Raw genomic sequence first — 27,050 nt, forward strand, 5'->3', positions numbered from 1 at the left:
ACAACACATCATAGCATCGAAAATATTTTGAAAAGCGAACGACAACAGAAGATCTGTTATTTTTCATACCATAATGCATCTCTGTACAAATGTTGTTACATCGACTGATATTGTTCTCTATGCAGACGTATAAGTTTCATTTTCATGCTGTATTTTTATCTATTTCATTTTATTTTTATCTATTTCATTTTTTAAAACGATAATGACTACTTTAAATGTAAATGTAAGCATTGGTTGTCATATTTTTGACATGTAACAGTAACATACTTTCGGTGTTCTAGCATATCTATCATGGTGCGCTAGTTACGTTCACCACTGAATATGCTAGAACACCCAATATATTTTTTCACATCACACATATATTATACATTTTGCACTGACTATACAACTTCTTATTGTTCTCAACACAATCAAAATTATGTGTTTTGGTTTCCTGTTCACACTGGCAAGTAATTGCAATGACCATGTTTAGTACGTATATAGAGCACGGTCACAAAGACACAGCAAACATTTTAAGTACAAATATGTTTACCTCAAGCAAACAAAGTCTGTATTAGTTATATCAGTATCTGCCTTACATAAGCCTCAGTGATTATCAACTTTTAAGTAATGTAGTCAGGGATGAATTTACCGGAATAATCTAAAAAAAAAAAAGCAAAAAACCTTTGATATAGATTTCTGCTGGTAAATGTAAGAGATTGTTTTATTAAATAAATAAAATATGTTTTTACATTGTCGCTAAAAAAACAAGATTCGTTGGATAAAGCGAAAGTGAAAGTACGAATATTTTGGAACTCTTTTGTGTGAAGGGGTGAATGGTCGGTCATATGGTGTACAAAATGGACGTCGACGGAGCCGTGATACTTAACGCTGAAACTGAAAAGGAAGATAAAGGAAAGGAAGAGGCAGTGGATATGTTGGAAAGATTAGCGAAAGATTATTCAACTTATCTAGAAATCGATGCGTCAAAAGAGGTAATCCATCCGAATAGCCCGGTTTGTTCTGGCTTACACAAAGTTAACGTTAGAATGCAAACTGGCAAAGGTGGCCGGTTCTATAAAATTAAAAAAAATATAAGAGATAGGCCTAACGTTATGTAATAGTGTCATATTTTATGGGAATTTGTTACTAATTTATGTAATGAATAAAAGTGGTATGAAAGTGTATTTGAAAGCTGTTTGGATATTTACAAATGTAATTCTGGAAATATTTTAATACAATTATAATACATTTTAGTTGAAATATTGAAAAATTTTGTAGATAATGACATTTTTACTTTCAGTAACCATTCCGTAATTTGTAAGTGACGACCGGGTAGACTTACAAATAGTGGTGGGGGTAAAGAAATGTCTAAATTCACTATAAAAGTGCTATAGTGACGTTTTCTATTTTGGATTTAACATGATTTGGGATAATTCTTTCAGAATGTGAATGGTTTAAGTAAACAGAACTTGAAATTTTGAATTTATGTTGAGCCCATTTCTGCTCCGTGTGAATCCTGCCTCGATTGTTAGAGGTTACACACGACGTAATGATCAAAAGTGTCTTGTCCTGCTATACCTCTAATATTGTTGGAGTACGCTAAATCTGGCTATATAGCTATGTTGACTATATAGCCAAATTTGACTACATGTATATAGTGGACAAATATAAACAAAAGTGACATACCTGGTCACAAAACCAGGGTACACATCGAATATTGTTCCACACCTGGTGCGCCTCACAATCTGTTACCATATCTGGGGCGTCTCACAATCTGTTAGCGTATCTTGGGCGCCTCACAATCTGTTACTGTATCTGCACAGCCTTATAATCTGTTAACTTATCTGGGGCGCCTCACATTCTGTTACCATATCTGGGGCGTCTCACAATCTGTTACCGTATCTGGGGCGCCTCACAATCTGTTACCGTATCTGGGGCGCCTCACAATCTGTTACCATATCTGGGGCGCCTCACAATCTGTTACCATATCTGGGGTGCCTCGCAATCTGTTTCCGTAACTTGGGCACCTTACAAACTGTTACCATATCTGGTGCGCCTCACAATCTGTTAACGTATCTTGGGCGCCTCACAATCTGTTACCGTATTGGCGCCTCACAATCTGTTACCATATCTGGGGCGCCTCACAATCTGTTACCATATCTGGGGTGCCTCACAATCTGTTACCGTATCTGGGACGCCTTACAATCTGTTATTGTATCTGCAGAGCCTTATAATCTGTTAACTTATCTGGGGCGCCTCACATTCTGTTACCATATCTGGGGCGTCTCACAATCTGTTACCGTATCTGGGGCGCCTCACAATCTGTTAACATATCTGCTGTCCCTCACAATCTGTTACCATATCTGGGGCGCCTCACAATCTGTTACCGTATCTGGGGTGCCTCGCAATCTGTTTCCGTAACTTGGGCACCTCACAATCTGTTACCGTATCTGGGGCACCTTACAATTTGTTACCATATCTGGGGCGCCTCACAATCTGTTTCCATATCTGGGGCTCCTTACAATTTGTTACCATATCTGGGATGCCTCACAATCTGTTACAGTATCTGGGGCGCCTCACAATCTGTTACCATATCTGGGGCGTCTCACAATCTGTTAACATATCTGGGGCGCCTCACAATCTGTTACAGTATCTGGGGCGCCTCACAATCTGTTACCATATCTGGGGCGTCTCACAATCTGTTACCATATCTGGAATGCCTCACAATCTGTTACCATATCTGGGGCGCCTCACAATCTGTTTCCGTATCTGGGGCGTCTCACAATCTGTTACCATATCTGGAATGCCTCACAATCTGTTACCATATCTGGGGCGCCTCACAATCTGTTACTGTAACTTGGGCACCTCACAATCTGTTACAGTATCTGGGGCGCCTCACAATCTGTTACCATATCTGGGGCGTCTCACAATCTGTTACCATATCTGGAATGCCTCACAATCTGTTACCATATCTGGGGCGTCTCACAATCTGTTACCATATCTGGAATGCCTCACAATCTGTTACCATATCTGGGGCACCTCAAAATCTGTTACCATATCTGGGGCGCCTTGCAATCTGTTTCCGTAACTGGGGCGGCTCACAATCTGTTACCGTATGTGGGATGCCTCACAATCTGTTACCGTATGTGGGATGCCTCACAATCTGTTACCGTATGTGGGATGCCTCACAATCTGTTACCGTATGTGGGATGCCTCACAATCTGTTACCGTATGTGGGGTGCCTCACAATCTGTTACCGTATGTGGGATGCCTCACAATCTGTTACCGTATGTGGGATGCCTCACAATCTGTTACCCGTATGTGGGGTGCCTCGCAATCTGTTACCGTATGTGGGATGCCTCACAATCTGTTACCGTATGTGGGATGCCTCACAATCTGTTACCGTATGTGGGGTGCCTCACAATCTGTTACCGTATGTGGGGTGCCTCACAATCTGTTACCGTATGTGGGATGCCTCACAATCTGTTACCGTATGTGGGATGCCTCACAACAATCTGATTACTGTCGTATCTGGGGAGCCTCACAATCTGTTACCATATCTGGGGCGCCTCGCAATCTGTTTCTGTAACAAGGGCGCCTCACAATCTGTTACCATATCTGGGGCGCCTCACAATCTGTTACCATATCTGGGGCTCCTCACAATCTGTTACCATATCTGGGGCACCTCACAATCTGTTACCGTATCTGGGGCACCTCACAATCTGTTACCATATCTGGGGCGCCTCACAATCTGTTACCATATCTGGGGCTCCTCACAATCTGTTACCATATCTGGGGCTCCTCACAATCTGTTACCATATCTGGGGCGTCTCACAATCTGTTACCATATCTGGGGTGCCTCGCAATCTGTTTCCGTAACTTGGGCACCTCAAATCTGTTACTGTATCTGGGGCACCTTACAATTTGTTACCATATCTGGGATGCCTCACAATCTGTTAACATATCTGCTGTGCCTCACAATCTGTTACAGTATCTGGGGCGCTTCACAATCTGTCACCATATCTGGGGCGCCTCACAATCTGTTACCGTATCTGGGGCACCTCACAATCTGTTACCATATCTGGGGCGCCTCACAATCTGTTACAGTATCTGGGGCGCCTCACAATCTGTTACCATATCTGGGGCGCCTCACAATTTGTTTCCGTATCTGGGGCATCTCACAATCTGTTACCATAACTGGGGCGCCTCAAAATCTGTTACGGTAACTTGGGCACCTCACAATCTGTTACCATATCTGAGGCGCCTCACAATCTGTTACCATATCTGGGGCACCTCAAAATCTGCTACCATATCTGGGGCGCCTTGCAATCTGTTTCCGTAACTGGGGCGCCTCACAATATGTTACCGAACTTGGGCACCTCACAATCTGTTACCATATCTGGGGCGCCCCACAATCTGTTACCGTATCTGGGGCACCTCACAATCTGTTACCATATCTGGGGCGCCTCACAATCTGTTTCAGTATCTGGGGCTCCTTACAATTTGTTACCATATCTGGGATGCCTCACAATCTGTTACAGTATCTTGGGCGCCTCACAATCTGTTAACATATCTGGGGCGCCTCACAATCTGTTACAGTATCTGGGGCGCCTCACAATCTGTAACCATATCTGGGGCGTCTCACAATCTGTTACCATATCTGGGCTGCCTCACAATCTGTTACCATATCTGGGGCGCCTCACAATCTGTTTCCGTATCTGGGGCATCTCACAATCTGTTACCATAACTGGGGCGTCTCACAATCTGTTACCATATCTGGAATGCCTCACAATCTGTTACCATATCTGGGGCGCCTCACAATCTGTTACTGTAACAAGGGCGCCTCACAATCTGTTACCATATCTGGGGCGCCTCACAATCTGTTACTGTAACTTGGGCACCTCACAATCTGTTACAGTATCTGGGGCGCCTCACAATCTGTTACCATATCTGGGGCGCCTCACAATCTGTTACCATATCTGGGGCACCTCACAATCTGTTACCATATCTGGGATGCCTCACAATCTGTTACCATATCTGGAATGCCTCACAATCTGTTACCATATCTGGAATGCCTCACAATCTGTTACCATATCTGGAATGCCTCACAATCTGTTACCATATCTGGGGCGCCTCGCAATCTGTTTCCGTAACAAGGGCGCCTCACAATCTGTTACCATATCTGGGGCGCCTCACAATCTGTTTCCGTATCTGGGGCGCCTCACAATCTGTTACCATATCTGGGGCGCCTCACAATCTGTTACCATATCTGGGCTGCCTCACAATCTGTTACCATATCTGGGGCGCCTCACAATCTGTTTCCGTATCTGGGGCACCTCACAATCTGTTACCATATCTGGGGCGCCTCACAATCTGTTACCATATCTGGGGCGCCTCACAATCTGTTTCAGTATCTGGGGCGCCTCACAATCTGTTACCATAACTGGAATGCCTCACAATCTGTTACCATATCTGGAATGCCTCACAATCTGTTACCATATCTGGGGCGCCTCACAATCTGTTACCGTATCTGGGGCGCCTCACAATCTGTTACCATATCTGGGGCGCCTCACAATCTGTTACCATATCTGGGGCGCCTCACAATCTGTTACCATATCTGGAATGCCTCACAATCTGTTACCATATCTGGGGCGCCTCACAATCTGTTACCATATCTGGGGCGCCTCACAATCTGTTACCATATCTGGGGCGCCTCACAATCTGTTTCCGTAACAAGGGCGCCTCACAATCTGTTTCCGTAACAAGGGCGCCTCACAATCTGTTACCATATCTGGGGCACCTCACAATCTGTTTCCGTACCTGGGGCGCCTCACAATATGTTACCATATCTGGGGCGCCTCACAATCTGTTTCCGTATCTGGGGCTCCTTACAATTTGTTACCATATCTGGGATGCCTCACAATCTGTTACAGTATCTTGGGCGCCTCACAATCTGTTAACATATCTGGGGTGCCTCACAATCTGTTACCGTATGTGGGGTGCCTCACAATCTGTTACCGTATGTGGGGTGCCTCACAATCTGTTACCGTATGTGGGATGCCTCACAATCTGTTACCGTATGTGGGATGCCTCACAATCTGTTACGCATCTCTGGGAGCCTCACAATCTGTTACCATATCTGGGGGTCGACCTCCCTCAATCTGTTACCATATCTGGGGCTCCTCACAATCTGTTACCATATCTGGGGCTGCCTCACAATCTGTTACCATATCTGGGGCGCCTCACAATCTGTTACCATATCTGGGGCGCCTCACAATCTGTTTCCGTATCTGGGGCGCCTCACAATCTGTTACCATATCTGGGGCACCTCACAATCTGTTTCCGTACCTGGGGCGCCTCACAATATGTTACCATATCTGGGGCGCCTCACAATCTGTTACCATATCTGGGGTGCCTCACAATCTGTTACCATATCTGGGGCGCCTCACAATCTGTTACCATATCTGGGGTGCCTCACAATCTGTTACAGTATCTGGGGCGCTTCACAATCTGTTACCATATCTGGGGCGCCTCACAATCTGTTACCATATCTGGGGCGCCTCACAATCTGTTACCATATCTGGGGCGCCTCACAATCTGTTACCATATCTGGGGCGCCTCACAATCTGTTACCATATCTGGGGCGCCTCACAATCTGTTACCATATCTGGGGCGCCTCACAATCTGTTACCATATCTGGGGCGCCTCACAATCTGTTACCGTATCTGGGGCACCTCACAATCTGTTACCATATCTGGGATGCCTCACAATCTGTTACCATATCTGGGGTGCCTCACAATCTGTTACCATATCTGGAATGCCTCACAATCTGTTACCATATCTGGGGCGCCTCGCAATCTGTTTCCGTAACAAGGGCGCCTCACAATCTGTTACCATATCTGGGGCGCCTCACAATCTGTTACCATATCTGGGGCGCCTCACAATCTGTTACCGTATCTGGGGCGCCTCACAATCTGTTACCGTATCTGGGGCGCCTCACAATCTGTTACCGTATCTGGGGCGTCCTCACAATCTGTTACCATATCTGGGGTGCCTCACAATCTGTTACCATATCTGGGGCGCCTCACAATCTGTTACCATATCTGGGGCGCCTCACAATCTGTTACCATATCTGGGGCGCCTCACAATCTGTTACCATATCTGGGGCGCCTCACAATCTGTTACCATATCTGGAATGCCTCACAATCTGTTACCATATCTGGGGCGCCTCACAATCTGTTACAGTATCTGGGGCGCCTCACAATCTGTTACCATATCTGGGGCGCCTCACAATCTGTTACCATATCTGGGCGTCTCACAATCTGTTACCATATCGGGGGCGCCTCACAATCTGTTACCATATCTGGGCCTCACAATCTGTTACCATATCTGGGGCGCCTCGCAATCTGTTCGTACGCGCCTCACAATCTGTTTCCGTAACAAGGGCGCCTCACAATCTGTTACCATATCTGGGGCGCCTCACAATCTGTTTCCGTATCTGGGGCGCCTCACAATCTGTTACCATATCTGGGGCGCCTCACAATCTGTTACCATATCTGGGGCGCCTCACAATCTGTTACCATATCTGTTACCATATCTGTTGGGGCGCCTCACAATCTGTTACTGTAACTTGGGCACCTCACAATCTGTTACAGTATCTGGGGTGCCTCACAATCTGTTACCATATCTGGGGCGCCTCACAATCTGTTACCATATCTGGGGCGTCTCACAATCTGTTACCATATCTGGGGCGTCTCACAACTCACAATCTGTTACCATATCTGGAATGCCTCACAATCTGTTACCATATCTGGGGCGCCTCGCAATCTGTTTCCGTAACAAGGGCGCCTCACAATCTGTTTCCGTAACAAGGGCGCCTCACAATCTGTTACCATATCTGGGGCACCTCACAATCTGTTTCCGTACCTGGGGCGCCTCACAATATGTTACCATATCTGGGGCGCCTCACAATCTGTTTCCGTATCTGGGGCGTCTCACAATCTGTTACCATATCTGGAATGCCTCACAATCTGTTACCATATGTGGGGCGCCTCACAATCTGTTACTGTAACTTGGGCACCTCACAATCTGTTACAGTATCTGGGGTGGCTCACAATCTGTTACCATATCTGGGGCGCCTCACAATCTGTTACCATATCTGGGGAATCTCACAATCTGTTACCATATCTGGGATGTCTCACAACCTCACAATCTGTTACCAGTATCTGGGATGCCTCACAATCTGTTACCATATCTGGGGCGCCTCACAATCTGTTACCGTATCTGGGGCGCCTCACAATCTGTTACCGTATCGGGCGTAACAAGGGCGCCTCACAATCTGTTACCGTATCTGGATGCCTCACAATCTGTTACCGTACTGGGGCGCCTCACAATCTGTTACCGTATCTGGGGCGCCTCACAATCTGTTACCGTATCTGGGGCGCCTCACAATCTGTTACCATATCTGGGGATGCCTCACAATCTGTTACCGTATCTGGGGTGCCTCACAATCTGTTTTTACCTTGTATCTGGGGTGCCTCACAATCTGTTACCATATGTGGGGATGCCTCACAATCTGTTACCGTATGTGGGGTGCCTCACAATCTGTTACCGTATGTGGGATGCCTCACAATCTGTTACCGTATGTGGGATGCCTCACAATCTGTTACTGTATCTGGGGTGCCTCACAATCTGTTACCATATCTGGGGCGCCTCACAATCTGTTACCATATCTGGAATGCCTCACAATCTGTTACCATATCTGGAATGCCTCACAATCTGTTACCATATCTGGGGCGCCTCGCAATCTGTTTCCGTAACAAGGGCGCCTCACAATCTGTTACCATATCTGGGGCACCTCACAATCTGTTACCGTATCTGGGGCGCCTCACAATCTGTTACCATATCTGGGGCGCCTCACAATCTGTTACCATATCTGGGGTGCCTCGCAATCTGTTTCCGTAACTTGGGCACCTCACAATCTGTTACTGTATCTGGGGCACCTTACAATTTGTTACCATATCTGGGATGCCTCACAATCTGTTAACATATCTGGGGCACCTCACAATCTGTTTACCATATCTGGGGCGCCTCACAATCTGTTACATATCTGGGGGCCTCACAATCTGTTACCATATCTGGGGCGCCTCACAATCTGTTACCATATCTGGGGCGCCTCACAATCTGTTACCATATCTGGGGCACCTCACAATCTGTTACCATATCTGGGGCGCCTCACAATCTGTTACCATATCTGGGATGCCTCACAATCTGTTACCATATCTGGGGTGCCTCACAATCTGTTACAGTATCTGGGGCGCCTCACAATCTGTTACCATATCTGGGGCGCCTCACAATCTGTTACCATATCTGGGGCACCTCACAATCTGTTACCATATCTGGGGCGCCTCACAATCTGTTACCATATCTGGAATGCCTCACAATCTGTTACCATATCTGGAATGCCTCACAATCTGTTACCATATCTGGGGCGCCTCGCAATCTGTTTCCGTAACAAGGGCGCCTCACAATCTGTTACCATATCTGGGGCACCTCACAATCTGTTTCCGTACCTGGGGCGCCTCACAATCTGTTACCATATCTGGGGCGCCTCACAATCTGTTACCAGTATCTTGGGCGCCTCACAATCTGTTACCATATCTGGGGCGTCTCACAATCTGTTACCATATCTGGGATGCCTCACAATCTGTTACCATATCTGGGGCGCCTCACAATCTGTTACCGTATCTGGGGCATCTCACAATCTGTTACCATATCTGGGGCGCCTCACAATCTGTTACCATATCTGGGGCGCCTCACAATCTGTTACCATATCTGGGCGCCTCACAATCTGTTACCATATCTGGGGCGCCTCACAATCTGTTACCATATCTGGAATGCCTCACAATCTGTTACCATATCTGGGGCGCCTCACAATCTGTTACCATATCTGGAATGCCACACAATCTGTTACCATATCTGGAATGCCTCACAAATCTGTTACCATATCTGGGGCGCCTCACAATCTGTTACCATATCTGGGGGCCTCACAATCTGTTACCATATCTGGGCGCCTCTCAACATCCTACGGGGCGCCTCACAATCTGTTACCATATCTGGGGCGCCTCACAATCTGTTTCCGTATCTGGGGCGCCTCACAATCTGTTACCATATCTGGGGCGCCTCACAATCTGTTACCATATCTGGGGCACCTCACAATCTGTTACCATATCTGGGGCGCCTCACAATCTGTTACCATATCTGGGGCGCCTCACAATCTGTTACCGTATCTGGGGCACCTCACAATCTGTTACCATATCTGGGGCGCCTCACAATCTGTTACGGTAACTTCACAAATCTGTTCACATATCTGGGGCGCCTCACAATCTGTTACCATATCTGGGGGGCGCCTCACAATCTGTTACCATATCTGGGGCGCCTCACAATCTGTTACCATATCTGGGGCGCCTCACAATTTGTTTCCGTATATCTGGGGTGCCTCACAATCTGTTACCGTGTCTGGGGCGCCTCACAATCTGTTACCGTATCTGGGGCGCCTCACAATCTGTTATCGTATATGGGGCGTCTCACAATCTGTTACCGTATCTGGGGCGCCTCACACTCTGTTACCGTATCTGTGGCGCCTCACAATCTGTTACCGTATCTGTGGCGCCTCACAACCTGTTACCTTAATCATCTTGGAGTCTGTTACAAAATCTGGTGGTGGTAATAACTTGTGGGACCTGTTGTCTGTCCTATTATCAAACTCAGATATTGTAATGGTTTTTATTTGAAAAGGTGTGTGTAAACCTGTAAATTAAAGAATGACAGATAGTCTCCCTTATTATCAACTTATGGCACTGGCTGTTATAGGCTTTTATGTATCTCTAGATTATTAAAACATGTTTTCCTACCAGTGTTTTTGACTTTGCAGAAAAATAAATTTGGTGAGACCATTGAAGATATGCTGACAAAATTGGATGAGTTTGGTAGTCTTGTGGATATGGTAAGTGAGAAATTGATTAATTGATTAATTAATTATGACATAGGTGTATCTGAAATTACTGTCTATTTACTTCATTGGCTATCATACATTATGAATGTGTCAAATGTTTAAGCTCTGTCCTTGATAACTTTTTTAGGTCATCTGACCCGAATGGTCAGGATGACCTATTGTCATCATGCACCGTCCGTCGTCGTGCGCCGTCCGCCGTGCGCCGTCTGCCGTGCGCCGTCTGCCGTCCGCCGTCCGCCGTCCGCCGTGCTTTTCATTCAAACGACTTCTTCTCAATAACCGAAAGGCCCAGGGTACTGATATTTGGCCTGTAGCATGCGGGGATGAAGTGATACCAAGTTTGTTCAAATGAATGACCTTGATCTTCATTCAAGGTCACAGGGGTCAAAAAGGCTAATATATTTGCCCGACTTTTTCTCAATAACCAGAAGGCCCAGGGTACTGATATTGGGCCTGTAGCTTGCTGGGATGAAGGGCTACCAAGTTTGTTCAAATGAATGACCTTGACCTTCATTCAAGGTCACAGGGGTCAAAAAGGCTAAAATCTTCAAACCACTTATTCTCAAGATCCAGAAGGCCCATGGTATCGATATTAGGCCTATAGCATGCTTGGACGAAGGGCTACCAAGTTTGTTCAAATGAATGACCTTGACCTTTATTTAAGGTCACAGGGGTCAAAAAGGCTAAAATCCTTTAAACAACTTCTTGTGAATAACTAAGAGGCCTAGAGACCTGACATCGGGCCCCTGACATGCTGCAATAAAGAGCTATCAAGTTTGTTCAAATCATTGACCTTGATCTTCATTCAAGGTCACAGGGGTCAAAAAGGCTTAAATCTTTAAACAACTTCTTCTCAAAAACAAGAGTGCCCAGGGTACTGATATTGGGCATGTAGCGTGCTGGGATGAAGGGCTACCAAGTTTGTTCAAATGAATGACTTTGACCTTCATTCAAGGTCACAGGGGTCAAATAGGCTAAACTACTTAAAACAACTTCTTCTCAAGAACCAAAAGGCCCAAGTTACTCATATTGGGCCTGCAGTATGCTTGGATAAAGGGCTACCAAGTTTGTTCAAATAAATGACCTTGACCTTCATTCAAGGTCACGGGGGTTAAATAGGCTAAAATCTTGAAACAATTTCTTTTCAAGAACCTAAAGGCTTAGGATACTCATATTGGGCCTGAAGTATGCTTGGATAAAGGGCTACCAAGTTTGTTCAAATAAATGACCTTGACCTTCATTCAAGGTCACAGGGGTCAAATAGGCTAAAATCTTGAAATAACTTTTTTATCCCCCGCCCAAAGAAGTTGGCGGGGGATATACAAATGGGTTCCGTCCGTCCATCCGTCCGTCCGTACGAATGGTTTCCGGAGCATAACTCTAAAACCAGTAGAGATATTTCCACGAAACTTCATACACACATTGGTCTTATGGTCTAGTAGTGCCTTTTGCTATTTTTAGGTTTTCATTTTTTGCATTTTTTCCGTAACCATGGAAACATTGCTGAAAATATCATATTTTTGTACCAGGTTCGTTTCCGCAGCTTAACTGGAAAACCGGTTGAAATGTATGCACAGAACTCCATAGGCACCTTAGTCTTATGGTCTAGTAGTGCCTTTTGCTTTTTTAAGGTTTTCACTTTTTGTACTTTTTTCTGTAACCATGGAAACATTGCTGAAAATGGCAGATTTTTGTGTAAGAATCGTTTCCGGAGCACAACTCTAAAATCAGCAGAGACATTTCCATGAAACTTCATAGACACATTGTTCTTATGGTCTAGTAGTGCCTTTTGCTATTTTTAGGTTTTCACTTTTTGTGCATTTTTCTGTAACCATAGAAACATTGCTGAAAATATCATATTTTTGTAGCAGGTTCATTTCCGGAGCATAACTCTCAAACCAGCAGAGATATTTCCACTTCATAGACACATTCATTTTATGGTCTAGTAGTACCTTTTGCTATTTTTAGGTTTTCATTTTTTGCACTTTTTCCTGGTTTTTAGGTCATCCGATCCAAAATCCAAGATGGCCGCCACAGCCGCCATCTTGAAAACACATTTTGAACTTCTCAAGTGCTACCAGTGCGATTTGGTTGAAACTTGCATGAAATGATCCTGACATGGTTCCAACAAAGTGTTCTTATTTTTCGGGTCGATCCGAAATCCAAGATGGCCGCCACAGCCGCCATCTTGAAAACACATTTTGAACTTCTTCTCAAGTTCTACCGGTGCGATTTGGCTGAAACTTGCATGAAATGATCCTGACATGGTCCGCACAAAGTGTTCTTATTTTTCGGGTCGATCCGAAATCCAAGATGGCTGCCACAGCTGTCATCTTGAAAAAACATTTTGAGCTTCTCAAGTGCAACCAGTGCGATTTGGCTGAAACTTGCATGAAATGATCCTGACTTGGTCCGGACAAAGTGTTCTTATTTTTCGGGTCGATCCGAAATCCAAGATGGCTGCCACAGCCGCCATCTTGAAAACACATTTTGAACTTCTTCTCAAGTTCTACCGGTGCGATTTGGCTGAAACTTGCATGAAAGGAGCCTGACATGGTCCCAACAAAGTGTTGTTACATCTCTGGTTGATCCCCAATCGAAGATTGCAACCATGACACTATATCTAATTAATTTCCTATATGATTATTGCCAAGGTACTCAGATGACCGTTAAGGCCCATGGGCCTCTTGTTAGCTCACCTGGTCCGAAGGGCAGGTGAGCTATTGCCATGGCGCGGCGTCCGTCGTCCGTCCGTCATCCGTCTGTCGTCCGTCTGTCCTTCCGCCGTCCGTCCGTCAACATTTCCTTTAAATCGCTACTTGTCCTAGAGTTCTGCATGGCTTTTAACCAAATTTGGTCAGAAACTTCCTTAGGGGAAGGGGATCAGATTTTGCATAAATGGTGACCCTGACCCCCCTGGGGCAGGAGGGGCGGGGCCCAATAGGGGTAATAGAGGTAAATCCTATAAATCGCTACTTGTCCTAGAGTTCTGCATGGATTGCAACCAAATTTGGCCAGAAACTTCCTTAGGGGAAGGGGATCAGATTTTGCATAAATGGTGACCCTGACCCCCCTGGGGCAGGAGGGGCGGGGCCCAATAGGGGTAATAGAGGTAAATCCTATAAATCGCTACTTGTCCTAGAGTTCTGCATGGATTGCAACCAAATTTGGCCAGAAACTTCCTTAGGGGAAGGGGATCAGATTTTGCATAAATGGTGACCCTGACCCCCCCTGGGGCAGGAGGGGCGGGGCCCAATAGGGGTAATAGAGGTAAATCCTATAAATCACAACTTGTCCTAGAGTTCTGCATGGATTGCAACCAAATTTGGCCAGAAACTTCCTTAGGGGAAGGGGATCAGATTTTGCATAAATGGTGACCCTGACCCCCCTGGGGCAGGAGGGGCAGGGCCCAATAGGGGTAATAGAGGTAAATCCTATAAATCGCTACTTGTCCTAGAGTTCTGCATGGATTGCAACCAAATTTGGCCAGAAACTTCCTTAGGGGAAGGGGATCAGATTTTGCATAAATGGTGACCCTGACCCCCCTGGGGCAGGAGGGGCAGGGCCCAATAGGGGTAATAGAGGTAAATCCTATAAATCACAACTTGTCCTAGAGTTCTGCATGGATTGCAACCAAATTTGGCCAGAAACTTCCTTAGGGGAAGGGGATCAGATTTTGCATAAATGGTGACCCTGACCCCCCTGGGGCAGGAGGGGCGGGGCCCTATAGGGGTAATAGAGGTAAATCCTATAAATCGCTACTTGTCCTAGAGTTCTGCATGGATTGTAACCAAATTTGGCCAGAAACATCCTTGGGGAAGGGGAACAGAACTTATATAAATTTTGGCTCTGACCCCCCGGGGGCAGGAGGGGCGAGGTCTAATAGGGGAAATAGAAGTAAATCCTATAAATTGCTACTTATCCTAGCGTTCTGGGATGGATTGTAAATATAAATTTTGGCAAGAGAAGTAAATCCTATAAAACATCCGTTTCTGGGGATTGAAGGGAAACAGAAACAGAACTTGTATAAATTTTGGCTCTGACCCCCCTGCGGCAGGAGGGGCGGGGCCCAATAGGGGTAATAGAGGTAAATCCTATAAATCGCTAGGGGAAGGGGATCAGATTTTGCATAAATGGTGACCCTGACCCCCCTGGGGCAGGAGGGGCGGGGCCCAATAGGGGTAATAGAGGTAAATCCTATAAATCGCTACTTGTCCTAGAGTTCTGCATGGATTGCAACCAAATTTGGCCAGAAACTTCCTTAGGGGAAGGGGATCAGATTTTGCATAAATGGTGACCCTGACCCCCCTGGGGCAGGAGGGAGGGGCGGGGCCCAATAGGGGTAATAGAGGTAAATCCTATAAATCGCTACTTGTCCTAGAGTTCTGCATGGATTGCAACCAAATAAGGCCAGAAACTTCCTTAGGGGAAGGGGATCAGATTTTGCATAAATGGTGACCCTGACCCCCCTGGGGCAGGAGGGGTGGGGCCCAATAGGGGTAATAGAGGTAAATCCTATAAATCGCAACTTGTCCTAGAGTTCTGCATGGATTGCAACCAAATTTGGTCAGAAACTTCCTTAGGGGAAGGGGATCAGATTTTGCATAAATGGTGACCCTGACCCCCCTGGGGCAGGAGGGGCGGGGCCCAATAGGGGTAATAGAGGTAAATCCTATAAATCGCTACTTGTCCTAGAGTTCTGCACGGATTGCAACCAAATTTGGCCAGAAACTTCCTTAGGGGAAGGGGATCAGATTTTGCATAAATGGTGACCCTGACCCCCCTGGGGCAGGAGGGGCGGGGCCCAATAGGGGTAATAGAGGTAAATCCTATAAATCGCTACTTGTCCTAGAGTTCTGCATGGATTGCAACCAAATAAGGCCAGAAACTTCCTTAGGGGAAGGGGATCAGATTTTGCATAAATGGTGACCCTGACCCCCCTGGGTCAGGAGGGGTGGGGCCCAATAGGGGTAATAGAGGTAAATCCTATAAATCGCTACTTGTCCTAGAGTTCTGCATGGATTGCAACCAAATTTGGCCAGAAACTTCCTTAGGGAAAGGGGATCAGATTTTGCATAAATGGTGACCCTGACCCCCCTTGGGCAGGAGGGGCGGGGCCCAATAGGGGTAATAGAGGTAAATCCTATAAATCGCTACTTGTCCTAGAGTTCTGCATGGATTGTAACCAAATTTGGCCAGAAACATCCTTGGGGGAAGGGGAACAGAACTTGTATAAATTTTGGCTCTGACCCCCCGGGGGCAGGAGGGGCGGGGCCTAATAGGGGAAATAGAAGTAAATCCTATAAATCGCTACTTATCCTAGAGTTCTGCATGGATTGCAACCAAATTTGGCCAGAAACTTCCTTAGGGGAAGGGGATCAGATTTTGCATAAATGGTGACCCTGACCCCCCTGGGGCAGGAGGGGCGGGGCCCAATAGGGGTAATAGAGGTAAATCCTATAAATCGCTACTTGTCCTAGAGTTCTGCATGGATTGCAACCAAATAAGGCCAGAAACTTCCTTAGGGGAAGGGGATCAGATTTTGCATAAATGGTGACCCTGACCCCCCTGGGGCAGGAGGGGTGGGGCCCAATAGGGGTAATAGAGGTAAATCCTATAAATCGCAACTTGTCCTAGAGTTCTGCATGGATTGCAACCAAATTTGGTCAGAAACTTCCTTAGGGAAAGGGGATCAGATTTTGCATAAATGGTGACCCTGACCCCCCTGGGGCAGGAGGGGCGGGGCCCAATAGGGGTAATAGAGGTAAATCCTATAAATCGCTACTTGTCCTAGAGTTCTGCATGGATTGCAACCAAATTTGGCCAGAAACTTCCTTAGGGGAAGGGGATCAGATTTTGCATAAATGGTGACCCTGACCCCCCCTCGGGCAGGAGGGGCGGGGCCCAATAGGGGTAATAGATGTAAATCCTATAAATCGCTACTTTTCCAAGAGTTCTGCATGGATTGCAACCAAATAAGGCCAGAAACTTCCTTAGGGGAAGGGGATCAGATTTTGCATAAATGGTGACCCTGACCCCCCTGGGGCAGGAGGGGTGGGGCCCAATAGGGGTAATAGAGGTAAATCCTATAAATCGCAACTTGTCCTAGAGTTCTGCATGGATTGCAACCAAATTTGGCCAGAAACTTCCTTAGGGGAAGGGGATCAGATTTTGCATAAATGGTGACCCTGACCCCCCTGGGGCAGGAGGGGCGGGGCCCAATAGGGGTAATAGAGGTAAATCCTATAAATCGCTACTTGTCCTAGAGTTCTGCATGGATTGTAACCAAATTTGGCCAGAAACATCCTTGGGGGAAGGGGAACAGAACTTATATAAATTTTGGCTCTGACCCCCCGGGGGCAGGAGGGGCGAGGCCTAATAGGGGAAATAGAAGTAAATCCTATAAATCGCTACTTATCCTAGCGTTCTGGATGGATTGTAACCAAATTTGGCAAGAAACATCCTTGGGGGAAGGGGAACAGAACTTGTATAAATTTTGGCTCTGACCCCCCTGGGGGCAGGAGAGGCGGGCCCAATAGGGGAAATAGAGGTAAATCCTAAAAATCGCTACTTGTCCTAAAGTTCCGCATGGATTGTAACCAAATTTGGCCAGAAACATCCTTGAGGTTAACAGAATTCGTATAAATTTTGGCTTTGACCCCCTGGAGCAGAAAGAGTGGGGTCCAATAGGGGAATTAGAGGTAAATATTCAAATTCCTTTAGAAAAGAAACAATGAACTTATATTCAGAACATTACAAATATAGCATTACAAACCAGGTGAGCGATACAGGCCCTCTGGGCCTCTTGTTTTCATACACATAAGTCTCCACAATCAAACTTACTTCAGCTTTGATATCTCCATTGGCGGGGGATCTGAATGACTATGTCCTTGTTATGAATAGCTAAGAGCCCTAGAGACCTGATATTGGGCCTGTGACATGCTGGGATGAAGAGCTACCATATTTGTTTTAAAATAAATGACCTTGATCTTTATTCAAGATTACAGGGGGTCAAAATGGCTAAAATATTTAAATGACTATGTGCCAATAGTCAGATGACCGTTAAGGCCCATGGGCCTCTTGTTACAGTTATAGTCATCACTGAGGTAACAGCATATGGTACAGAATTATATTGTCACACTGTGAGTTTAACATTCCCACCATGATAGCCAGTGGTCAGAAGTTACCTTTGTGTAGTATAAACAAGATAGCCAGTGGTCAGAAGTTACCTATGTGTAGTATAAACAAGATAGCCAGTGGTCAGACACCTATGTGTAGTATAATCAAGATAGCCAGTGGTCAGAAGTTACCTATGTGTAGTATAAACAAGATAGCCAGTGGTCAGAAGTTACCTATGTGTAGTATAAACAAGATAGCCAGTGGTCAGAAGTTACCTATGTGTAGTATAAACAAGATAGCCAGTGGTCAGAAGTTACCTATGTGTAGTATAAACAAGATAGCCAGTGGTCAGAAGTTACCTATGTGTAGTATAAACAAGATAGCCAGTGGTCAGAAGTTACCTATGTGTAGTATAAGCAAGATAGCCAGTGGTCAGAAAATCTGGACCTGTGTGTAGTATAACAAGATAGCCAGTGGTCAGAAGTTACCTATGTGTAGTATAAACAAGATAGCCAGTGGTAAGAAGTTACCTATGTGTAGTATAAACAAGATAACCATTGGTCAGACATTCCTAACAGTTGTATGTGGACACTGTAACTCTCTGTACCTAGCCAGAACATATCCCTACAGTTGTATGTGGACACTGTAACTCTCTGTACCTAGCCAGAACATATTCCTACAGTTGTATGTGGACACTGTAACTCTCTGTACCTAGCCAGAACATATTCCTACAGTTGTATGTGGACACTGTAACTCTCTGTACCTAGCCAGAACATATTCCTACAGTTGTATGTGGGCACTGTAACTCTCTGTACCTTGTAGCCAGAACATATTCCTACAGTTGTATGTGGGACACTGTAACTCTCTGTACCTAGCCAGAACATATATTCCTACAGTTGTATGTGGACACTGTAACTCTCTGTACCTAGCCAGAACATATTCCTACAGTTGTATGTGGACACTGTAACTCTCTGTACCTAGCCAGAACATATTCCTACAGTTGTATGTGGACACTGTAACTCTCTGTACCTAGCCAGAACATATTCCTACAGTTGTATGTGGACACTGTAACTCTCTGTACCTAGCCAGAACATAATTCCTACAGTTGTATGTGGACACTGTAACTCTCTGTACCTAGCCAGAACATATTCCTACAGTTGTATGTGGACACTGTAACTCTCTGTACCTAGCCAGAACATATTCCTACAGTTGTATGTGGACACTGTAACTCTCTGTACCTAGCCAGAACATATTCCTACAGTTGTATGTGGACTGTAACTCTCTGTACCTAGCCAGAACATATTCCTACAGTTGTATGTGGACACTGTAACTCTCTGTACCTAGCCAGAACATATTCCTACAGTTGTATGTGGACACTGTAACTCTCTGTACCTAGCCAGAACATATTCCTACAGTTGTATGTGGACACTGTAACTCTCTGTACCTAGCCAGAACATATTCCTACAGTTGTATGTGGACACTGTAACTCTCTGTACCTAGCCAGAACATATTCCTACCGTTGTATGTGGACACTGTAACTCTCTGTACCTAGCCAGAACATATTCCTACAGTTGTATGTGGACACTGTAACTCTCTGTACCTAGCCAGAACATATTCCTACAGTTGTATGTGGACACTGTAACTCTCTGTACCTAGCCAGAACATATTCCTACAGTTGTATGTGGACACTGTAACTCTCTGTACCTAGCCAGAACATATTCCTACAGTTGTATGTGGACACTGTAACTCTCTGTACCTAGCCAGAACATATTCCTACAGTTGTATGTGGACACTGTAACTCTCTGTACCTAGCCAGAACATATTCCTACAGTTGTATGTGGACACTGTAACTCTGTACCTAGCCAGAACATATTCCTACAGTTGTATGTGGACACTGTAACTCTCTGTACCTAGCCAGAACATATTCCTACAGTTGTATGTGGACACTGTAACTCTGTACCTAGCCAGAACATATCCCTACAGTTGTATGTGGACACTGTAACTCTCTGTACCTAGCCAGAACATATTCCTACAGTTGTATGTGGACACTGTAACTCTCTGTACCTAGCCAGAACATATTCCTACAGTTGTATGTGGACACTGTAACTCTCTGTACCTAGCCAGAACATATTCCTACAGTTGTATGTGGACACACTGTAACTCTCTGTACCTAGCCAGAACATATTCCTACAGTTGTATGTGGACACTGTAACTCTCTGTACCTAGCCAGAACATATTCCTACAGTTGTATGTGGGACACTGTATTCCTACAGCTGTATGTGGACAACTCTGTACCTAGCCAGAACATATTCCTACAGTTGTATGTGGACACTGTAACTCTCTGTACCTAGCCAGAACATATTCCTACAGTTGTATGTGGACACTGTAACTCTCTGTACCTAGCCAGAACATATTCCCTACAGTTGTATGTGGACACTGTAACTCTCTGTACCTAGCCAGAACATATTCCTACAGTTGTATGTGGACACTGTAACTCTCTGTACCTAGCCAGAACATATTCCTACAGTTGTATGTGGACACTGTAACTCTCTGTACCTAGCCAGAACATATTCCTACAGTTGTATGTGGACACTGTAACTCTGTACCTAGCCAGAACATATTCCTACAGTTGTATGTGGACACTGTAACTCTCTGTACCTAGCCAGAACATATTCCTACAGTTGTATGTGGACACTGTAACTCTCTGTACCTAGCCAGAACATATTCCTACAGTTGTATGTGGACACTGTAACTCTCTGTACCTAGCCAGAACAGAACATATTCCTACAGTTGTATGTGGACACTGTAACTCTCTGTACCTAGCCAGAACATATCCCTACAGTTGTATGTGGACACTGTAACTCTCTGTACCTAGCCAGAACATATTCCTACAGTTGTATGTGGACACTGTAACTCTCTGTACCTAGCCAGAACATATCCCTACAGTTGTATGTGGACACTGTAACTCTCTGTACCTAGCCAGAACATATTCCTACAGTTGTATGTGGACACTGTAACTCTCTGTACCTAGCCAGAACATATTCCTACAGTTGTATGTGGACACTGTAACTCTCTGTACCTAGCCAGAACATATTCCTACAGTTGTATGTGGACACTCTCTGTACCTAGCCAGAACATATTCCTACAGTTGTGGACAACTCTCTGTACCTAGCCAGAACATATTCCTACAGTTGTATGTGGACACTGTAACTCTCTGTACCTAGCCAGAACATATTCCTACAGTTGTATGTGGGCACTATAACTCTCTGTACCTAGTACATGGTAACTCTCTGTACCTAGCCAGAACATATCCCTACAGTTGTATGTGGACACTGTAACTCTCTGTACCTAGCCAGAACATATTCCTACAGTTGTATGTGGGCACTGTAACTCTCTGTACCTAGCCAGAACATATTCCTACAGTTGTATGTGGACACTGTAACTCTCTGTACCTAGCCAGAACATATTCCTACAGTTGTATGTGGACACTGTAACTCTCTGTACCTAGCCAGAACATATTCCTACAGTTGTATGTGGACACTGTAACTCTCTGTACCTAGCCAGAACATATTCCTACAGTTGTATGTGGACACTGTAACTCTGTACCTAGCCAGAACATATTCCTACAGTTGTATGTGGACACTGTAACTCTCTGTACCTAGCCAGAACATATTCCTACAGTTGTATGTGGACACTGTAACTCTCTGTACCTAGCCAGAACATATTCCTACAGTTGTATGTGGACACTGTAACTCTCTGTACCTAGCCAGAACATATTCCTACAGTTGTATGTGGACACTGTAACTCTCTGTACCTAGCCAGAACATATTCCTACAGTTGTATGTGGACACTGTAACTCTCTGTACCTAGCCAGAACATATTCCTACAGTTGTATGTGGACACTGTAACTCTCTGTACCTAGCCAGAACATATTCCTACAGTTGTATGTGGACACTGTAACTCTCTGTACCTAGCCAGAACATATTCCTACAGTGTATATGTAACTCTCTGTACCTAGCCAGAACATATCCTACAGTTGTATGTGGACACTGTAACTCTCTGTACCTAGCCAGAACATATTCCTACAGTTGTATGTGGACACTGTAACTCTCTGTACCTAGCCAGAACATATTCCTACAGTTGTATGTGGACACTGTAACTCTCTGTACCTAGCCAGAACATATTCCTACAGTTGTATGTGGACACTGTAACTCTGTACCTAGCCAGAACATATTCCTACAGTTGTATGTGGACACTGTAACTCTCTGTACCTAGCCAGAACATATTCCTACAGTTGTATGTGGACACTGTAACTCTCTGTACCTAGCCAGAACATATTCCTACAGTTGTATGTGGACACTGTAACTCTCTGTACCTAGCCAGAACATATTCCTACAGTTGTATGTGGACACTGTAACTCTCTGTACCTAGCCAGAACATATTCCTACAGTTGTATGTGGACACTGTAACTCTCTGTACCTAGCCAGAACATATTCCTACAGTTGTATGTGGACACTGTAACTCTCTGTACCTAGCCAGAACATATTCCTACAGTTGTATGTGGACACTGTAACTCTCTGTACCTAGCCAGAACATATTCCTACAGTTGTATGTGGACACTGTAACTCTCTGTACCTAGCCAGAACATATCCCTACAGTTGTATGTGGACACTGTAACTCTCTGTACCTAGCCAGAACATATTCCTACAGTTGTATGTGGACACTGTAACTCTCTGTACCTAGCCAGAACATATTCCTACAGTTGTATGTGGACACTGTAACTCTCTGTACCTAGCCAGAACATATTCCTACAGTTGTATGTGGACACTGTAACTCTCTGTACCTAGCCAGAACATATTCCTACAGTTGTATGTGGACACTGTAACTCTCTGTACCTATCCAGAACATATTCCTACAGTTGTATGTGGACACTGTAACTCTCTGTACCTAGCCAGAACATATTCCTACAGTTGTATGTGGACACTGTAACTCTCTGTACCTAGCCAGAACATATTCCTACAGTTGTATGTGGACACTGTAACTCTCTGTACCTAGCCAGAACATATCCCTACAGTTGTATGTGGACACTGTAACTCTCTGTACCTAGCCAGAACATATTCCTACAGTTGTATGTGTGGACACTGTAACTCTCTGTACCTAGCCAGAACATATTCCTACAGTTGTATGTGGACACTGTAACTCTCTGTACCTAGCCAGAACATATTCCTACAGTTGTATGTGGACACTGTAACTCTCTGTACCTAGCCAGAACATATTCCTACAGTTGTATGTGGACACTGTAACTCTCTGTACCTAGCCAGAACATATTCCTACAGTTGTATGTGGACACTGTAACTCTCTGTACCTAGCCAGAACATATCCCTACAGTTGTATGTGGACACTGTAACTCTCTGTACCTAGCCAGAACATATTCCTACAGCTGTATGTGGACACTGTAACTCTCTGTACCTAGCCAGAACATATTCCTACAGTTGTATGTGGACACTGTAACTCTCTGTACCTAGCCAGAACATATTCCTACAGTTGTATGTGGACACTGTAACTCTCTGTACCTAGCCAGAACATATTCCTACAGTTGTATGTGGACACTGTAACTCTCTGTACCTAGCCAGAACATATTCCTACAGTTGTATGTGGACACTGTAACTCTCTGTACCTAGCCAGAACATATTCCTACAGTTGTATGTGGACACTGTAACTCTCTGTACCTAGCCAGAACATATTCCTACAGTTGTATGTGGACACTGTAACTCTCTGTACCTAGCCAGAACATATTCCTACAGTTGTATGTGGACACTGTAACTCTCTGTACCTAGCCAGAACATATTCCTACAGTTGTATGTGGACACTGTAACTCTCTGTACCTAGCCAGAACATATTCCTACAGTTGTATGTGGACACTGTAACTCTCTGTACCTAGCCAGAACATATTCCTACAGTTGTATGTGGACACTGTAACTCTCTGTACCTAGCCAGAACATATTCCTACAGTTGTATGTGGACACTGTAACTCTCTGTACCTAGCCAGAACATATTCCTACAGTTGTATGTGGACACTGTAACTCTCTGTACCTAGCCAGAACATATTCCTACAGTTGTATGTGGACACTGTAACTCTCTGTACCTAGCCAGAACATATTCCTACAGCTGTATGTGGACAATTCTCTGTACCTAGCCAGAACATATTCCTACAGTTGTATGTGGACATGGTAACTCTCTGTACCTAGCCAGAACATATTCCTACAGTTGTATGTGGACACTGTAACTCTCTGTACCTAGCCAGAACATATTCCTACAGTTGTATGTGGACACTGTAACTCTCTGTACCTAGCCAGAACATATTCCTACAGTTGTATGTGGACACTGTAACTCTCTGTACCTAGCCAGAACATATTCCTACAGTTGTATGTGGACACTGTAACTCTCTGTACCTAGCCAGAACATATCCCTACAGTTGTATGTGGACACTGTAACTCTCTGTACCTAGCCAGAACATATCCCTACAGTTGTATGTGGACACTGTAACTCTCTGTACCTAGCCAGAACATATTCCTACAGTTGTATGTGGACACTGTAACTCTCTGTACCTAGCCAGAACATATTCCTACAGTTGTATGTGGACACTGTAACTCTCTGTACCTAGCCAGAACATATTCCTACAGTTGTATGTGGACACTGTAACTCCTGTACCTAGCCAGAACATATCCTACAGTTGTATGTGGACACTGTAACTCCTGTACCTAGCCAGAACATATTCCTACAGTTGTATGTGGACACTGTAACTCTCTGTACCTAGCCAGAACATATTCCTACAGTTGTATGTGGGCACTGTAACTCTCTGTACCTAGCCAGAACATATTCCTACAGTTGTATGTGGACACTGTAACTCTCTGTACCTAGCCAGAACATATTCCTACAGTTGTATGTGGACACTGTAACTCTCTGTACCTAGCCAGAACATATTCCTACAGTTGTATGTGGACACTGTAACTCTCTGTACCTAGCCAGAACATATTCCTACGTTGTATGTGCACTGTAACTCTGTACCTAGCCAGAACATATTCCTACAGTTGTATGTGGACACTGTAACTCTCTGTACCTAGCCAGAACATATTCCTACAGTTGTATGTGGACACTGTAACTCTCTGTACCTAGCCAGAACATATTCCTACAGTTGTATGTGGACACTGTAACTCTCTGTACCTAGCCAGAACATATCCCTACAGTTGTATGTGGACACTGTAACTCTGTACCTAGCCAGAACATATTCCTACAGTTGTATGTGGACACTGTAACTCTCTGTACCTAGCCAGAACATATTCCTACAGTTGTATGTGGACACTGTAACTCTCTGTACCTAGCCAGAACATATTCCTACAGTTGTATGTGGACACTGTAACTCTGTACCTAGCCAGAACATATTCCTACAGTTGTATGTGGACACTGTAACTCTCTGTACCTAGCCAGAACATATTCCTACAGTTGTATGTGGACACTGTAACTCTCTGTACCTAGCCAGAACATATTCCTACAGTTGTATGTGGGCACTGTAACTCTCTGTACCTAGCCAGAACATATTCCTACAGTTGTATGTGGACACTGTAACTCTCTGTACCTAGCCAGAACATATTCCTACAGTTGTATGTGGGCACTGTAACTCTCTGTACCTAGCCAGAACATATTCCTACAGTTGTATGTGGACACTGTAACTCTCTGTACCTAGCCAGAACATATTCCTACAGTTGTATGTGGGCACTGTAACTCTGTACCTAGCCAGAACATATTCCTACAGTTGTATGTGGGCACTGTAACTCTCTGTACCTAGCCAGAACATATCCCTACAGTTGTATGTGGACACTGTAACTCTGTACCTAGCCAGAACATATTCCTACAGTTGTATGTGGACACTGTAACTCTCTGTACCTAGCCAGAACATATTCCTACAGTTGTATGTGGACACTGTAACTCTCTGTACCTAGCCAGAACATATTCCTACAGTTGTATGTGGACACTGTAACTCTCTGTACCTAGCCAGAACATATTCCTACAGTTGTATGTGGACACTGTAACTCTCTGTACCTAGCCAGAACATATTCCTACAGTTGTATGTGGACACTGTAACTCTCTGTACCTAGCCAGAACAATATTCCTACAGTTGTATGTGGGACACTGTAACTCTCTGTACCTAGCCAGAACATATTCCTACAGTTGTATGTGGGACACTGTAACTCTCTGTACCTAGCCAGAACATATTCCTACAGTTGTATGTGGACACTGTAACTCTCTGTACCTAGCCAGAACATATTCCTACAGTTGTATGTGGACACTGTAACTCTCTGTACCTAGCCAGAACATATTCCTACAGTTGTATGTGGACACTGTAACTCTCTGTACCTAGCCAGAACATATTCCTACAGTTGTATGTGGACACTGTAACTCTCTGTACCTAGCCAGAACATATTCCTACAGTTGTATGTGGGACACTGTAACTCTCTGTACCTAGCCAGAACATATTCCTACAGTTGTATGTGGACACTGTAACTCTCTGTACCTAGCCAGAACATATTCCTACAGTTGTATGTGGACACTGTAACTCTCTGTACCTAGCCAGAACATATTCCTACAGTTGTATGTGGGCACTGTTACTCTCTGTACCTAGCCAGAACATATTCCTACAGTTGTATGTGGACACTGTAACTCTCTGTACCTAGCCAGAACATATTCCTACAGTTGTATGTGGACACTGTAACTCTCTGTACCTAGCCAGAACATATTCCTACAGTTGTATGTGGACACTGTAACTCTCTGTACCTAGCCAGAACATATTCCTACAGTTGTATGTGGACACTGTAACTCTCTGTACCTAGCCAGAACATATTCCTACAGTTGTATGTGGACACTGTAACTCTCTGTA

The 27,050-nt window shown here is 44.9% G+C and overlaps 1 protein-coding gene across 1 annotated transcript in view; it reads left to right on the forward strand.

Moving 5' to 3' along the window:
- Positions 1-508: 508 nt before the first annotated feature.
- LOC138316811 (uncharacterized) overlaps positions 509-27,050 on the forward strand; it is a 32,204-nt gene continuing 5,662 nt past the window's right edge. Inside the window, exons 1-2 of the mRNA XM_069258468.1 lie at positions 509-974; positions 10,916-10,987. Of these exons, the coding sequence (XP_069114569.1) occupies positions 816-974; positions 10,916-10,987 (231 nt within the window). The 5' untranslated portion in view covers positions 509-815. The remainder of the gene's footprint in view (positions 975-10,915; positions 10,988-27,050) is intronic.

The sequence above is a fragment of the Argopecten irradians genome, chromosome 2 (genome assembly GCF_041381155.1).
Source record: "Argopecten irradians isolate NY chromosome 2, Ai_NY, whole genome shotgun sequence".
Classification (NCBI taxonomy): Eukaryota; Metazoa; Mollusca; class Bivalvia; order Pectinida; family Pectinidae; genus Argopecten; species Argopecten irradians.